This window comes from Caretta caretta, chromosome 2 (genome assembly GCF_965140235.1).
Source record: "Caretta caretta isolate rCarCar2 chromosome 2, rCarCar1.hap1, whole genome shotgun sequence".
NCBI lineage: Eukaryota > Metazoa > Chordata > Testudines > Cheloniidae > Caretta > Caretta caretta.
In genome coordinates, this window is record NC_134207.1 from 213,451,365 (window position 1) to 213,469,775 (window position 18,411).

The window sequence follows — 18,411 nt, forward strand, 5'->3', positions numbered from 1 at the left end:
GGCCAGTGGCGGAGGTTGGGGGCTGGCGTGGGGCCAGGAGCGGAGCCGCGCTGCGTTTGGGTGTGAGGCCAGGCGTGAGGTCGGGAGGCAGGAATGCGGCTGCAAATGTAGAGAGGCTGGGTGGTGCTCCCTCCCCGCCGTGCACCTATGGGCATTGCTCCCCGTCCCCCAAGGGGGTGCGTGCCGCATACTTTGGGGACCTCTGATCTAGGTTGTATTTCCTTAGTTTGTTTATGAGACGGTCTTGAGAGACTGTATCAAAAGCCTTACTAAAGTCAAGATATACCACATCTACTGCTCTCTCCCCTCTTCCCCCCGGCGACAAGACTTGTTACCCTGTCAAAGAAAGCTATCAGGTTGGTTTGACATGGTTTTTTCTCTTGACAAATCCATGCTGGCTGTTACTTATCACCTTATTATATTCTAGTGTTTGCAAACTGATTGCTTAATTATTTGCCCCACTATCTTTCAGGGTACAGAAGTTAAGATGACTGGTTTGTAATTCCTTGAGTTGTCCTTATTTCCCTTTTCGTAGATTGGCAGTACTTTTTCCCATTTTCCAGTCCTCTGTAATCTCTCCCGTCTTCCAAGACTTTTTGAAGATAATCTCTAGGTTCAGATACCTCCTCAGTCATCTCCTTGAGTATTCTAGGGTGTATTTCATCGGGCCCTGGTGACTTGAAGACCTCTAACTTGTTAAAGTAATTTTTAACTTGTACTTTTCCTGTTTCAGCCTCTGATCCTACCTCATTTTCACTTGCATTCACTTTGTTAGATGTCCAATTGCTACTAATCTGTTTGGTGAAAACTGAAACACAAAAGTAATTTAGCACTTTTGCCATTTCCTCCTCCTCTCCTCCCACATTGAGTAAGGGGCCTACCCTTTTCTTGGTCTTCCTATTGCTTCTAATGTATTTGAAGAATATTTTCTTGTTACCTTTTGTGTGTGTAGGTAGTTTAATCTTGTTTTATGCCTTAGCCTTTCTAATTTTGTCCCTACATACTTGTGTTGTTTGTTTATATTCATTCTTTGTAATTTGATCTAGTTTCTACTTTTTGTAGGACTCGCTTTTGAGTTTCAGATCATTGAATATCTTCTGGTTAAGCCCAGGTGGTCTCTTACCGTACTTCCTATCTTTCCGATAAAGTGGGATAGTTTTCCCTTAATAATGTCTCTTTGAAAAACTGCAAACTCTCTTGAAATGTTTTTCCCCTTAGACTTCCTTCCCATGGGATCTTAATGACCAACTCCCTGAGTTTGCTCAAGTCTGCCTTCTTGAAATCCATTATCTTTATTGTTCTGTTTTCCCTGATACCATTGCTTAGACTCGTAAATGCTACCATTTCATGATTGCTTTCACTCAAGCTGCCTTCCACTTTCAAATTCTCAACCAGTTCCTCCCTATTTGTCAAAATCAAATCTAGAACAGCCTCTCCCTTAGTAGCTTTCTCCACCTTCTGAAATAAAAAAAAATGTCTCCAATACATTCCAGGAACTTGTTGGATGATCTGTGCCCTGCTGCATTATTTTCCCGACAGATGTCTGAGTAGTTGAAGTCCCCCATCAACACCAAGTCCTGTGCTTTAGATGATTTTGTTAGTTTTTTTTTTTTTAAAAAACAAATCATCCACCTCTTCTTCCTGGTTAGGTGGTCTGTTAGTAGACACCTACCATGAAATCACCCTTGTTTTTTACCCCTTTTATCCTTACCCAGAGACTTTCAATAAGTCTGTCTTCTATTTTTGATATATAAGGCAACGCCTCCTCCCTTTTTTCCTGCCTGTCCTTCCTGAGCAAGCTGTACCCTTCTATACCAAAATTCCAGTCGTATATTAATCTGTGATGCCAACTTGTTATACCAATAAAATAAAAAACAGCAGGATCTTATTAAAGGGGAAAAGGCAAAATGCCACATTTATTGTGAATACAGAAAGAATCATAGTAAGCAGTTAGTTATAGCTATAACATTCCATTCAATTTCATATTTATTCACGCATTCATTCATACACACACGCACACACAGGTTCTGCAAGGTTGTTATGCTAGTTACCAGCCTTAGAGTTGCTTGTGCCAAGCCACTGGTCAGGTGGCCTGGACACGAGGATGGAGCAAGGCCTTGTCAGATGCACATCTGACGCTCTTGGAGGTTGGTTTGCAGAATCAGACCTCAAAGTTCTCAGTTTCTAGAGTCCATTTTTATAGGAATTTCTTCCTATGCCAATCTATGGGAATTGCTTCATCATGCTGTTGCTGAATCAATCAGCAGATAGCACATTCCTGACTGCTCCGTGCTGCCAGATGTTATCTTGTTCTTCGGTTCTCCCATTCTTGAGGCTGTTGGGTGGATTCCTGTCTGCCCTCTGGGGGTCCTCTGGTTGTTTCCACTTGATGCCTTCTTCAGCCGATAGACACTGGATTCTTAGGCTGGCGCCTCCCTGATCATTCAGTTATTATCCACACCAAGCATCCATCCGCAAACATCCTCTATCTCTATTTTAATCACAATTGTTAACAAAGCGAGATAAATACAACAAAAGGATGGGGAGTCTCTGTGTGCTGTTTCTGTTGTTACAAAGTATTTCTTTGAGAACAGACTCTGTCTTAGGATGTACTAACACAATTAGCAGCTTGTAAGTTGCACACAGAGAGGGAGAGAAACAGTACCAAAAACCAAGAAACCTCTTAATTAGTAATACCCTGGAATTTAAACTGTGGGGAATCAAACTCATTTGTGATTTTAATACAGAACTTCTTTAATATGATCCAACAAACTGTGTTTATTAACTAGCATTTCAAATTCTTCCTACTTATTTCCCATACTTCTTGCATTAGTATATAGACATCTAAGATACTGATTTGATTTCCCTGCATGTTATCTCCTGTCTCTCCCTTATCCCTGCTATAACGGCTCATGATCTCCCCCAGATTCCAACCCTTCTCCCAGGTCTCCGTGTTTTTTGACTTACCTGTGGGTTTTTATCACCTGCCCCCATCGAACTTAGTTTAAAGCCCTCCTCACTAGGAGTCTGTATCCAAATAAGCTCTTCCCCTTCCTCGATAAGCGGATCCCATCTCTGCTTAGCAGCCCTTCTTCCCAGAACAGCATCTCATGGTCAAGGAAGCCTAAGCCGTTCTGTCAACTCCATCCTTGCAGCCAGGCATTCTCTTCCAGGTTCACGTCTCTGCCCTGTCTGATTCAGAGCAGGGGTTTGAATCAGGGTGTCCCCACATGAGTGGTCCTGACCACTGGACCATTAGCTATTATGGGTCTTTCTCTCATATCCTGGACCTGACAAACTTCCCAACAAAAGTTTAATGGAAACTGATTCATTCCTACGAAGAGTTTGTTTCAGCTAGCTTGCCTTTTCCAACAAAAAACTGTTTTGTTTGAAAAAAAATCCTGAAGTGCTCTATGCGTAAGTATGAAAAAAATGCACTGAAGGGGAGTAGCTGCTTCTGTGAGAGTTAAGAGAATGCACACATCCATTCATTCTAGTCAATATATATAAAATCAGTAAAGTCATTTACTGCCTAGATTAAGTCAGTCAGGAATTACTGCATTGTAAGATTTGAAGACAGATACATATCTTTATATAAAATAGAAAAACAAAACTTAAAAGTTTGAGCATCATTGAAAAGTATATTTAATGCTGTCAAATTCAGTCCATAAACTAAAGCTTTTTTTGTTACATGAGAATAATGGGAAGGTACATGTAGTGTTGTCACTACTCTATATTGGATTGATATTTTGTTATTGTTTTTCCCTAGGATTCCTAAGGGATCTGTGTGAGGTGTTACTGTATTTATTGCTACCTCCTGGAGACTTCCAGAACAAGATCATGCGATACTTTGTCAGGGTAAATTTAGGATTTATATTTCACCCTAAGATTTCCAGTCGTATATAGTATAAAAGAGATTTAGATATAGGTCACTTATTTTATGTGTTGTATAAAATGCAATCGTCAGCTATTATATTAATACCAGATGATACTTTTCAACATAATAGGTTAGATACATGTTTCATATGGAGGTGTTGACTTTTTATATGACATTGGTGAACAATTCTAGATGACATTTTTTAGAGATATGAGTGGCTTTTGGATGTGCAATAGTCACTGTTAAAAAGTCAGTATTTACCTACTGATATCACTCAGTGGTTTGTGTGATACTGTAACTCTGATATACTTAAAATGGAAAATAACTGAGACTGTAGATACTATAGAAGGTAAATGTTTTTCAATGGTCACCATTGTATTCTTGTCCGACTAATACTAAAGTTCTTAAAATCTTATGGGGATGAGTGTTTCATTTGTCGTATTTCTCTAAGGATCCTATTGCGTGGGTCTTAGCCCAAAAAAAGCTTATCCCCAAATAAATTTGTTAGTCTCTAAGGTGCCACAAGGACTCCTCATTGTTTTTGCTGGTACAGACTAACACGGCTACCACTCTGAATCCTGTGATATCTAGGTTGTCTTCCTTGAGGTCAGTTTCTGTACTGGGCACACAGCAGACTAAGAGAGCTAACATTCTTTATTTATCACAAGAATTTACCTTTGGGTGGGGAGAGTGAGTTCTGAGAAATAAATCTAATTTTCTAAATTTTTTGTTTCAGAATTTGTTTTTAAGTTTGTTCTTAATATGCTTGAAGTTTCACTTGTTACTCAAATAGAAGCTTTACGTTGAATTCATAGTAAAATTTGATAGTTTTTTGAGTAAACTATTTGTCATTTTTTAGATACAGAGGACAGATTTCAATTGTATTACATTTCATTTTTCAGGAAATCCTCGCCCGAGGAATTCTTCTTCCATTAATAAACCAGCTCAGTGATCCTGATTATATTAATCAGTATGTCATATGGATGGTAAGCTTTTTAGTGCTTCAGTAGTATTTCAAGAATATTCATCTGTAAGCACATTCCTATTCTCTTTTCCTATGCTCTCTAAGCATGGTTGGTTTAGTGGAAATACAATTTGTAATAGTACATCATTAGAGTAAAAGGGGTAGTGATGCTATCATTGATGTTGCATAAGAATTCCTATTCTAATCCCCTGCTTTGGTGGTTTTATGACTTTCTCAAACTTTGTTTTTTCAGGATGATAGTTTCTAAGCTTGCTCTCTACCTTCTGGTGAACTTTTAAAAAAAGTTTGAGTAAAAGCTGAGTACAATCAAACTAAGGAGGAAAGTAATTTGTCTTCAAGAATTTATTTTTCATGATTTTTATAGTGAAGTGCAGGGGTCAGCAATGTGTCTGTACACGGACACAAGTGTCTGTGGTAAAAATGTTGAGGACTGTGTTAATTTTTCAAAAAAATTGAATGACTGAATGACATAATTGCCCCACCCCATGTCTGTCACTAAGTACGGTAATTTTGTCAAGTGTCCATTGCACGACATGGTGGTGTCGACCCCTGGTAAAATGTTTTGAGAGGTCTAGTTCTGCAGTAGTCAGTATTTCTTGTGGAAATGTCTTAATTAAAAAATGCTTGTGAGAGTTGCATCAAAAATTTAGTTTTGGATTGGAATAGACACGACACATCTTAAATCACACTTTGCACATTCACAGTACTTTCCTAATCGTGATGCACAGCTAAGGAAGTCTGCACTTGCACACAACACAGTGAAACATTTAGTTGTGAGCTGATATGTAATTTAACATGCATCCTGCTGTGAGGTTAAAGCTGCACAGTTCCTAAGGCTCACAGTAGAGAGGTCACCTAAATTATGCACAAAAGGGCAGAGGTAAAGTGCATATGTAACCTTATACTTTTCGTTTCTTGACTTTTAAGTGTTTAACTGCAACTTTAATGTTCTCAATCATTTTTAATGGAATGAGAGTAGACACATTTTTTATGGAGCGACAGAATTTGGTTGGTGGAAAACTATATTTTTAAGAATTTTGGGAATTGTTTTAGCCTTACATGGAAGATAAAAACAGTAACATTAGCTCATAATACTATGATAAAGATGAATTCAGTAACTTATCAGTGATTCTCATAGCATGTCTCCAAATGAAGTAGTTTTCTTAAGGGCTTTAAGAATGACGGATGAAACAAAAACTAACAGCAGTTTAAGTACATTAGAAGCAGTCAGCCTGCAAAACCATCAGTGGGGCCACTGGATGATTGAAATGCTAAAGGAGCACTCAAGGGAGACGGTCGTTGCAGAGAAGCTAAATTAATTCTTTGCATCAGTCTTCACTGCAGAAGATTTGATGGAGATTTCCACACTTGAGCAGTTCTTTTTTGGTGACACATATGAGGAACTGTCCCAGATTGATATATCGTTCAAGGTGGTTTTGGAACAAATTGATAAATTAAACAGTAATAAGTCACCAGAACCAGAAGTAACTCAAATATGAAATTGCGGAACTACTGATTGTGGTATTTAACCTGTTGCTTAAATCAGCCTCTGTACCTGGTGACTGGAGGATAGCTAATGTAACAATGATTTTTAAAGAACGCTAGAGGGGCCATCTAGGCAATTACAGGCTGGTAAACCTAACTTAAGTACTAAGAAATTGGTTGAAACTATAGTAAAGAACAGAATTATCAGGTACATAGATGAAAACAACATGTTGGAGAAGAGTCACAAAAGGAGTCTCTTTTGTAAAGGGAAATCATGCCTCACTAATATATAAGAATTCTTTGAGGGTATCAACTAACATGGACAAGGGTGATCCAGTTGATACAGTGTACTTGGACTTTCATAAAGCCTTTGACAAGGTCCCTCATCAAAGTCTTTTAAGCAAAGATATTAAAAGATGATAAAAGATATTACCTCACTCACCATGTCTCTCTAATAATATGGGACAAACATGGCTACAACACCGCTTCATACTTAAGCAAAGTAAGCAGTCATGGAATAAGAAGGAAGGTCCTCTTATGTATCAGTAACTGGTTAAAAGATAGAAAATAAATGATAGGAATAAATGGTCAGTTTTCACAATGGAGAGAGATAAATAGCATAGATATTAGATATATAGATCCTCAAGGATCTATACTGAGATCAGTGCTGTTCAACATATTTATAGAAGATGTAGAAAAGGGGTAAACGGTGAGGATACAAAAGTACACAAAATAGTTAAGTCCAAAGCTGACGTGATGAGTTACAAAGGGATCTCACAAAACTGGGTGACTGGGCAACAAAATGTCAAATGAAATTCAGAGTTGATAAATGCGAAGTAATGCATATTGGAAAACGTAGTCCTAGCTATACATGTAAAATGATGAGGTCTAAATTAGCTGTTACCGCTCAAGAAAGAAATCTTGCAGTTATGGTGGATAGTTCTGTGAAAACATCTGCTCAGTGTGAAGTAGCAGTCAAAAAAGCTAACAGAATGTTTGGAATCTTTAGGAAAGGGAAAGATAAGACAGAAAATATCATCATGCCACTATATAAATCAAGGGTACTCTCTATTCCTACTCAAGATTCTCCTGTTTATGCATCGCAGGACTGTATTAGTTATTTTGGCCACAGCGTCACACTGGGAGAGTTCATGTTCAGCTTATTTATCTACCATGACACTAAATTTCTTCAATGGCACTGCTTCCCAAAACATAGTCTGTCACCCTGTAAGTATGGCCTGAATTCTTTGTTCCTAGATATATGCATTTACGTTTAGCTGTATTAAAATACACATTGTTTGCTTGGTAAACTGGATGCAAGCGATCAAGAGTGTTCTGCATTAGTGACCTGTTCTCTTCGTTATTTAGCACTCCCCCAATTTTTGCGTTATCTGCAAACTTTATCAGTGATGATTTTTGTTTTTTTCTGGCAATAGATAAAAAAGTTAAATAGTGTAGGGCCAGGAGCTGATCCCTATGGGACCCAACTGAGAAAACATCTGCTCAGTGGTGATGATTTCCCTGTTTACAATTACATTTTGAGACTTATCAGTTAGTCAACTTTTAATTCATAAAATGTATACCATGTTAATTTTATATCATTCTAATTTTTTATCAAAATGTCATGTGGTACAAAGTCAAAGTATGTCAACACTATTACCTTTTTCAATTACATGTATAATCACATTAAAAAATCAAGTTAGTTTGATGAGATCCATTTTCCATAAACCTATGTTGATTGACATTAATTATATTCTCCTCCTCTAATTCTTTGTTAATCAAATAACGTATCTGCCACTCCATTATCTTGCCCAGAGTTGATGTTAGGCAGAAAGGCCTATATTATAAATTGTCTGAAGTCAGACTCTTTCCAAATAAGTATTTCCAAAAAATAAGTAAATGGCATGCTTTCTGAGAAATTTTGATTTGTTTAGATTCCAATCAGGTTAAAAAGATGAATTTCCAATTTCTGAGACCAAAGTTGTGCTCCCCACTTTCTGATAGGGTTAGAAAGCCCATCCATGGGATTTTATTAACTTCAAAATGTTTTTACTCTTGATTATGATGGAAGTTCATGATGGATGTTTGTTCCACTCAGTAAGGTGTCATCTATGAAGACAGACAGCTTTAAATGAAAATCTTCCTGAGCTTGTCTTCCACGCTACACACATGTTACACACACACACACACACAACACTACATTAAAGTTCCAAAGTCACACACTGAAAAGTTAAGAAATGTCAGTATTAAGGTTGCTTGCATATGAATTATGACAGTTTAGTTTCATGATCACATACTGTTGTTCTACAGCACCCCACATAGCTCAGTGCACAGAATAGATGGTATTCACACCTATGTAGCTATTCAATATCTTTTTATTTTTTTCAATTATTGAACTCCTTGTTCAATTCATGGTTCCATGCTTCGTTTACTGCATGCTATTCAAAACTTGTGCTGAAGACAGAATTATTAATTTCCTCATGGACTTTTCTGGGGTGCTCATCGCAATAGCATTCAAGTGCATCACAAACATTATTTCATTTCTTTTCACGATACCCTTGTGAGATGAGGTGGTATTACTATCTCCATTTTATAGATGGAGAGTAGCGGCACAAAGAGATTAAGGTCAAAAATAGAATAGCTTGGAATGGAAATTCTGGTTCCCATGGGAATTCTGACACTTTGAAAGATATCGCATTCTGATTCAGAACAAAAATCTGAAATTTCTGGCAAAATGAAAATTAAAAAATGCAATTAGGGACCATCAAAGCGTTTTGTTTAGTGTCAAAATGCAACTTTTCAATACTGTCATTTTGTATAGACTTTCTATATTATATTTAGTATTTGAATATAAAATAAAATAATTTTAATATAATAATTTGAAACAAAAAATTAGAACAGCATTGTCAGTTGCAAATTTTTTGCCTTTTTGTTGACAAAAATTTTCAGTCTCGCAAGATGTTTCAATCTAAACTAACTGCATTTTTTCAAAATAATCAATTTCCATTGAAATTTTTTTGATCCACTCTAGTCAAAACTATCTGCTAATTTCGGAGGCCCAGTTTGAGACACCTACAGCCTGATTCTTCTGAAGATGTAGCACTTTATATGTTCAAATCACAGCTCCCATTGACTTCAATTTTGACTATGAGTACTTAGCACTTCTGCTAATCAGGTCCCAGGCTTTCAAGTCCGGCACCTTAAAAATGAAGACCTTACAGTTAGTAACAACCTGTGAAAAGTTTGTTTAAATGGCTTGGCCAGCATCACAGAGGAGCCCTGTGGTAGAGGCAGGGATTGAATCAGTTTGTCAAAGGCAGTATTCAACTGCCGTAAGCATTAGACTGTCCATTCTCTGCTTTCATCCCTTCTTTAGGGTTGCTCAACTTATGGTGCGCGGACTGTACATCACCCACCAGAACATTTCATAAGGCCCGCGGCCTGCTTCAACATATACTAATGGCTGATTCATTAGCATTTTGTCATCATGTTTACATCATTCTAGTTTACACAAGTGTGTAAATAGACAATGTTTCTATGTACAGAAATCTGTCTACATACGGAACAAGGTGAACCTAAAATATAAATCAATACAAGTGACTTTAAATCTTATTAAAATATGTAGAATCTGTTTGGCCCACACAGTTTTGCTTAGGTTTGCTAAGGTGGTTTTTAGGTTTATTTGGCCCTCTTGTGTAATAGAGTTGGGCACCACTGCTTCATTCAATATACACCTTCCAAGGCACTTAGCCAGTACATGGGGTTGCCTATCCTTCATGTTCCCCATTGTGTGCTACAAGATGTGAGGGCAGCCTTGCCCCCTGCTTCTCTTGCTTTTCTTGAGCAGGTCATGTGGGAAGGTACTTCTCTCTCACCCATGGATTTCTGGAGCTTATCGTTGCCTCCCTCATTCCCCGGTACACAAGCTGAGCAGTCTGGAGGCCATCCAGCTGGTCTGTCTGTGAACTGCATCTAGAGAACATCTGTATGCACTCATGCTCCAGACCATTCAATTCCTTGCCCTCATGTCCCACCCTGACACTAAGTGGTGGAACCTGCTGCCACCTGTGGAGGGTGGGAAGCCCTCATTAAGATAGATATTAAGGTCAGAAGGGACCGTTATGATCATCTAGTCCGACCTCCTGCACAATGCAGGCCACAGAATCTCACCCACCACTCCTGCGATAAATCTCTCCCCTATGTCTGAGCTATTGAAGTCCTCAAATCATGGTTTAAAGACTTGAAGGAGCAGAGAATCCTCCAGCAAGTGACCCATGCCGCATGCTACAGAGGAAGGCGAAAAACCTCCAGGGCCTCTTTCAGTCTGCCCTGGAGGAAAATTCCTTCCCGACCCCAAATATGGCGATCAGCTGAACCCTGCGCATATGGGCAAGATTCATTGATTGTTATCCCATCATACCATCTACTCCATAAACTTATCAAGTTTAATCTTAAAGCCAGATAGATCTTTTGCTCCCACTGCTTCCCTTGGAAGGCTATTCCAAAACTTCACTCTTCTAATGGTTAGAAACCTTTGTCTAATTTCAAGTCTAAACTTCCCGATGACCAGTTTATATCCATTTGTTCTTGTGTCCACATTGGTACTGAGCTTAAATAATTCCTCTCCCTCTCCAGTATTTATCCCTCTGATATACTTATAGAGAGCAATCATATCTCCTCTCAACCTTCTTTTAGTTAGGCTAAACAAGCCAAGCTCCTTGAGTCTCCTTTCATAAGACAGGTTTTCCATTCCTCGTATCATCCTAGTAGCCCTTCTCTGTACCTGTTCCAGTTTGAATTCATCCTTCTTAAACAAGGGAGACCAGAACTGCACACAGTATTCCAGGTGAGGTCTCACCAGTGCCTTGTATAATGGTACTAAAACCTCTTTATCTCTACTGGAAATACCTCGCCCGATCCATCCCAAGACCGCATTAACTTTTTTCATGGCCATATCACATTGGCCGATCATAGTCATCCTGTGATCAACCAATGCTCCAAAGTCCTTCTCCTCCTCCGTTACTTCTAATTGATGCGTCCCCAGCTTATAACTAAACTTCTTGTTGTTAATTCCTAAATGCATGACCTTACACTTCTCACTGTTAAATTTCATCCTATTGCTATTACTCCAGTATACAAGGTCATCCAGATCTTCCTGTATGATATCCTGGTCTCTCTCTAAATTGGCAATACCTCCCAGCTTTGTATCATCCGCAAACTTTATTAGCACACTCCTGCTTTTTGTGCCGAGGTCAGTAATAAAAAGATTAAATAAGATTGGTCCCAAAACTGATCACTGAGGAACTCTACTGGTAACCTCCCTCCAGCCTGACAGTTCACCTTTCAGTAGGACCCGCTGTAGTCTCTCTGTTAACCAATTCCTTATCCACCTTTCAATTTTCATATTGATCCCCATCTTTTCCAATTTAACTAATAATTCCCCATGTAGCACGGTATCAAACGCCTTCCTGAAATCTAGGTAAATTAGATCCACTGCATTTCCTTTGTCTAAAAAAAGCTGTTACTTTCTCAAAGAAGGAGATCAGGTTGGTTTGGCACGATCTACCTTTTGTAAAACCATGTTGTATTGTGTCCCATTTACCATTGACCTCAATGTCCTTAACTACTTTCTCCTTCAAAATTTTTTCCAAAACCTTGCATACTACAGATGTCAAACTAACAGGCCTGTAGTTACCCGGATCACTTTTTTTTCCTTTTTTAAAAACAGGAACCATGTTAGCAATTCTCCAGTCATACGGTACAACCCCTGAGTTTACAGATTCATTAAAAATTCTTGCTAATGGGCTTGCAATTTCATGTGCCAATTCCTTTAATAGTCTTGGATGAAGTTTATCCCCCCGATTTAGTCCCATTAAGCTGTTCGAGTTTCGCTTCTACCTCAGATATGGTAATATCTACCTCCATATCCTCATTCCCATTTGTCATGCTACCATTATCCCTAAAATCCTCTTTAGCCTTATTAAAGACTGAGGCAAAGTATTTGTTTAGATATTGGCCATGCCTGGATTATCCTTAACCTCCACTCCATCCTCAGTGTTTAGCGGTCCCACTTCTTCTTTCTTTGTTTTCTTCTTATTTATATGGCTATAGAACTTTTTACTATTGGTTTTCATTCCCTTTGTAAGGTCCAACTCTACTTGACTTTTAGCCTGTCTCACTTTATCCCTACATGTTCTGACCTCAGTAAGTAGCTTTCCTTGTTCATCCCTCCCATCTTCCACTCCCTGTATGCTTCCTGCTTTTTCTTAATCACCTCTCTGAGACGCTTGCTCATCCAGCTTGGTCTACAACTCCTGCCTATGAATTTTTTCCCCTTTCTTGGGATGCAGGTTTCCGATAGTTTCTGCAGCTTTGACTTAAAGTAATCCTAGGCTTCCTCTGCCTTTAGATCCATAAATTCTTCAGTCCAGTCCACTTCCCTAACTAATTTCCTTAATTTTTGAAAGTCAGCCCTTTTGAAATCAAAAACCCTAGTTGCAGATTTATTTTTGTTTATCCTTCCGTTCAGTTTGAACTGAATTAGCTCATGATCACTTGAACCAAGGTTGTCCCCTACAACCATTTCTTCTATGAGGTCCTCACTACTCACCAAAACCAAATCTAAAATGGCATCCCCTCTAGTCAGTTCAGCAACTACTTGATGAAGGAATCCATCAGCTATCACATCTAGGAAAATCTGAGCCCTATTATTATTACTAGCACTCGTCTTCCGGTCTATATCTGGGAAGTTAAAGTCTCCCATAATCACGCAGTTTCCATTAGTATTTACTTCATTAAAAACATTAAAGAGGGCTCTATCCATATCCAAATTAGATCCTGGCGGTCTATAGCACACCCCAAGCACTATCACAGGGGAGGCTCTAATAGTTTTCTTCCCCAATGTGATTTTTGCCCAGATGGACTCTGTCTTATCCATTCCATTGCTTCTTATTTCTTTACATTCTACCTCACCACCACCTTTACCTTTATTTCTGTCTTTCCTAAACAGCACATACCCTTCAATACCTGTAGTCCAGTCATGACTACTATTCCACCATGTTTCTATTATCCCTATAATATCTGGTTTCACTTCCTGCTCCAGTAGCTCTAGTTCCTCCATTTTGTTACCTAGGCTCCTCACATTGGTGTACAAACATCTTAATTTTTGCTGTTTGGCCTCGCTCACATTCTGTACCCAATTAGGCACGGTCATTCTACAGCTAGTATGACCTATTAGACTGGTATCCACACTACCCTTCCTCCTTATGTCCATTCTCCTACCCATGGCTGTATCCTCTCTTACTTTGTTTTCTTCCCTCTCAGTGCTAAAATCCGGCGTGGAGATTACCTCATGGGCAAGCCTGTACTCCACCCTGGTCCCACGGGCCACTGAGGATATTAGTTGGTGGCTCCTCTGTGCAGCTAATGGCATGGTTCATGTAGTCTCCTGAAACCTGCCCCTTCTGTGTTGTGCCCCAAGGTCTCCTTCTCATCTATGAAAAGTGCATCAGACTGCAGCCCCTCTTCTGACTCCTCCAAAACCTCCTGCTGAGGTTTTGGCTGCATTTTTTCCAGTATCACCTTATATTTGCATGTCCTATCCATGGCTCCACAAATCCATGAGACCTCCTTATCATCCTCCTCCTGATGCTGCCCAAGATGACCACCTACCAAACTAGGAGGAGCAAACTTGTGGCTCCTTGGACTCCACTGAGGAGCAGTGGGTGCTGTCCGGGGTTCTCAGCTCAATGTCCTCATCTGGATCCCCCGTTTTGACCCTATGACCCTTGTTCCCTTCACTGGTTTTTTTTTCATTTGTTGTCTCCCTTAAATCTGGGCTCAGTGGTTCCTTCCCCTTGGTTGAGTGGATCGGCCTGTAGTTCGGGGGGGTGGGGGGTGTCTAGGCCTCCCCATCCCAGTACCCACAGTGGATGCACACCTTCCAACCTCTGCAGTAATTGTAGCAGGGGTCAAACAGACAACAGTCTCACTTTGCACCCCTGATTCATCCCCAGAGCAGCTCCGTTCTGGGCTCTGAATGATGCAAAGAAACTGTTTAAAAAAAAAAAGTTGTCATGCAGTTGAAGACTGTATCATAATGCGCACACACAAGAGGGTCAAGTTAAGGTTGTACAGTGAACCTTCATTCTGGCATTTTCTAACTTAAGAGTGCTTGACTTTGCAACTTAATAATCTTTTAATATCATTTTTGGGTGATGTCATAGGTAAGGGTATGATTTAATTATGGAGGTCATGGATTCCATGACTTTAATGAACCTCCATGACTTCTTCGGCTTCAGCCTCTACCACAATGTGCTCTTCCCCCCTTTATTTTTAATAAAAGTCACAGACAGGTTGCGGGCTTCGGTGAATTTTTGTTTTGTGCCTGCAGCCTGTCCCTGACATTTACTAAAAATAACCGTGACAAAATCTTAACTTAATAATAGGATTTTAAAAAAGCAAAGTCAAACAGAAATTCCATCATGTCATGTTGACACTCACAGAAGTAATCAACAGGATTGGAACCTTCTGATCTTTAAGATCCTCAGCCACTTGAGGTCATGGTGTAACTGATAGTGGTAGTAGTAAGTTGTCATCTTCTATGTGGAACAGCACTAGATGGGGATGGGGTTTGGAGATGTTTGCTCACAGCAGAAGAATGGTGAAACTCAGGAATCTTAGTTTCCATTCCAGGCTCGGGATGGGAGTGTTGCCACAGACTCTCCTCTTTTCTCTTCATTTCTTGTCCCAGTGAGTGCCACTTTCATCACCTTGCCAGCCCCAGTCTCCACTCTTCAGATGTCTCATCTTTGTATCATCCCACTGAACTCCCCATCCCAGTCTTCTCGTCCTGCCAGTCTCAGTTCCCCACATACTTGGCTCCTTGTCCCCAGACTCCTTGCCCAGCCAGACTCCCTGTGTCATTTTCTGCCCCACCCTTTCTGACTCCTTGTCCCAGTCCATTCCCCTCATCCTCCTGCAGGTCTCACTCTTGTCCCCTCCACTTTCTAATCAGGCAGCTTCCTTCTGTATACTGTCTGGGGCCAGCAGAGGGATCATTGACCGCACAGGAGAGAGAGTCTCCCTTGACTCATTTCAAATGTCTGGACTTGGCACAGCAGCTCAGAGCTGCAATTGCAGGGAAAGCCCTGCTTAGTCTCAGGCTAGACCATGTGCAAAGTAGACAGAACCCTTGGGAATTTTAGCTGCTGAAATCCAAGTTGTCTCTACTGAGTGTACTCAAACTTTCATTTTCAAGACTTATAATTTGGTCAAATTTAGGCAGATTTTCACAGACACAACCCAGAGCACATCCCTAAAACAATGTCTGTCCCTACGAATTTCAAGCCCCTGCTCCAAAGCAAGTGGAGGGGGCAGGAGAGACTTTCAAAGAAAACGTCACCAGACTTTTTTAACACGGTGGCTTAAGGTGCCTTAGCTCACCCTCCCCCTGAACTGCAAGTTCTTAGTATCTCACCTTTTGTTTTAACATGTAGAGAGAGACCTCTAGTCTGTAATATCTAAGAAGGGGATTTTAAATGTGAGGTCTTAAACTTTGAGAATTTGTGTGTCTTCTGAAGTGAAATATGTGTTGGTTGTCCATGGGACCATTCTTGTATTAATAAACAGTTGTACACATCCCCACTCCTACAGTTCTGATCTTTTTCCTTGATAGAATGTGGGGAAATCCTTAAATGCTGTATGGTCTTTATATCATTCCTGATGCCAAGAACAACAATTCAAAACATACAAGTGTGGATCTGTATCTGATAGCAAAATGACAGAATCTGTTGCTTTAAACATGGCAGGAACACAATTACTGTGGGCCCCCAGAATCTGGTCTTTGTTTCTTCTGAACAGAAAGTTCTTTAAAATGTAGCCTTTAATTTAAAAAGTTCCTAATTGAAAACCAGGTTTAGAGGTTTAAACTGCCACAAGGATTTATTTCTCCATAGACGGCACAATCCTGAGAAAACAGTTTGAATTTCATGGCTGCCATGAACTGTGATGTTTTTAAAGTGATGGCACTATACAGTATATGTTAAATTTACAATTTTCCCTTAATTGTCGATTCCAGTTCACCATGAAGAAGCATACACTATGGATAGATTTTTCTCTTCTGCATAATTTGGGTTGTAAATTTTCTGACTATTTCAGATTCGTGATTCCAATTGTAACTATGAGGCCTTCATGAATGTTATTAAATTAAGTGACAATGTAGGGGAGCTGGAAGCGGTAAGAGATAAGGCTGGAGAAGAACTGCAATATCTTCGATCCTTAGATACAGCAGGAGATGGTTAGTATTTTTATTTTAATGAAGAATTAAAATAAACAAAAGCTAACAAGATTTTTTTTTTTTTGGTAATTACAGAAGAGTGTTAAAATGTGAACTCTTACCTTACTAGTGTTAATCGTGAGTGCTATTAAAAATGTTATGTGAAAGATTCAAACCTGAGTTTTCTCTGATGTGCAAGATCCAAGACTGATTGCCTCCATCTGTATTCCCCTTTCTGTGATGGCTGTTATCATGGTTTCTAACAGTAATTATGTGTCTTGATAGGTTTTGTTCTAACTTTCTATGATTTTGTTCTATCTTTTAATAAAAGTCAAATGTCCCGGTTGAAACCTGCCTGACTGGTTCTGACTTTCAGTAGTGGTTCATCTATTGATGATGGACTACTCACAACTTTTTAAATAATAACTGAAAGTTACATTGAGAATGGAAGGAAAAAGACTACTTAACTGCAATTCAGTTCTTCCAGTAGAAATTAAATGTATTCAAAACAAAACCAAACCACTTCACTGTAAATATTGACAGTCATATTCATTCTGGTAGGTGTCCTTACATAAGAACAAAACAAGGAAAATTATATGTATCTTTTAAAAGTGTGTTTAAATTGATAATATACTTCATCAATTGTTTGATCACTAGTTTGTTTCTACTTCAGTCCTCTTTAGTCTGAGTTATTGTTTTTTTTTCTCTAGATATCAATACGATAAAAAATCAAATAAACAGCTTATTATATGTTGTTAAAGTATGTGATTCAAGAATACAGAGGTTGCAGTCAGGAAAAGTAAGTAATACTTTTCTATTAATACTCTTTCTGATGTTTGTTTTAATCATAAATGATAATGTGAAATTGTCAAAGACGTGCTAGCGATTGTCATAAGATCTCTCTAGTTCATTAAGGGAAAAATATGACTATAGCCCTTGAGTTTATACTGTGTAGTATATATACTGACTATATTGAACTGTATACTGAGTAATTATGTAGCTAAAGTTGCACCTTCATACTTCCAATTTTATATGGAAAATTCACCTACCAGAGCTTTTGTTAGAAAATGTTATCCATTATATATATATAATAAATATATAGCTATTATGCTACATATTACTATTGCATATTTCAGATTTATTTTCAAACCTTTAAAAATCTGGAATATATTTTCAAATGATCTTGGTTTTAAACTCTTCCAATTAGAAAAGAACTGAAGTAAGCTGCATAGCTAACTAATGAAGTTAAGAATTAAGAGAACAGTTTCTCTGACACATGAGTTCAGCTTCTCTACATCATCAACTGAATTCCTGCCTCTGATTAGGAAGTTCATGCAACATGCAGCTCAGTCTGGAGGCCCTTAGACGAAGTCCCTGTTTTTCAGCTGTAGGAGTTTATAACGTTACTGCCTATTTATTGGTAGTAGTGTTCTCTTTTGAAGTACAGTTTGTTGTTCAGACTGTCACTTGTTTAAAAGTACCAATGGTATTTTGCACTGCTTGGAAGTTCTTGTGTGTCAGAAATTCGTCCGACTTGCTTCCTCTGTTTTAACAGCCTCTCCAGTTGCCATCTAGTCTCTAGCCTCTACTTTTTGTTACGTTTGAGAAACTGCTGACATTCTTACTGTAGCATATCTGACTTTGTCCTGTTTCTTGGGACTACATCAGTTGAGCTTTAAGCTTGGATGGGGCATAAAGATGATGAGGGTTGTGCTTATTGACCAACACAGTACCTAATATGTAGAGCTCTGGTCCATGTCTGGGGCCCCTAACACTACTGTAATACAA

At 39.0% G+C, this 18,411-nt stretch overlaps 1 protein-coding gene across 2 annotated transcripts in view; it reads left to right on the plus strand.

Annotated features, from left to right (window-relative positions):
- SNX13 (sorting nexin 13) overlaps positions 1-18,411 on the plus strand; it is a 167,960-nt gene that overhangs the window by 77,795 nt on the left and 71,754 nt on the right. For both annotated transcript variants that reach the window (XM_075125821.1, XM_048838325.2), the window contains exons 8-11: positions 3,770-3,858; positions 4,780-4,863; positions 16,506-16,644; positions 17,334-17,422. In XM_075125821.1, the coding sequence (XP_074981922.1) occupies positions 3,770-3,858; positions 4,780-4,863; positions 16,506-16,644; positions 17,334-17,422 (401 nt within the window). The remainder of the gene's footprint in view (positions 1-3,769; positions 3,859-4,779; positions 4,864-16,505; positions 16,645-17,333; positions 17,423-18,411) is intronic.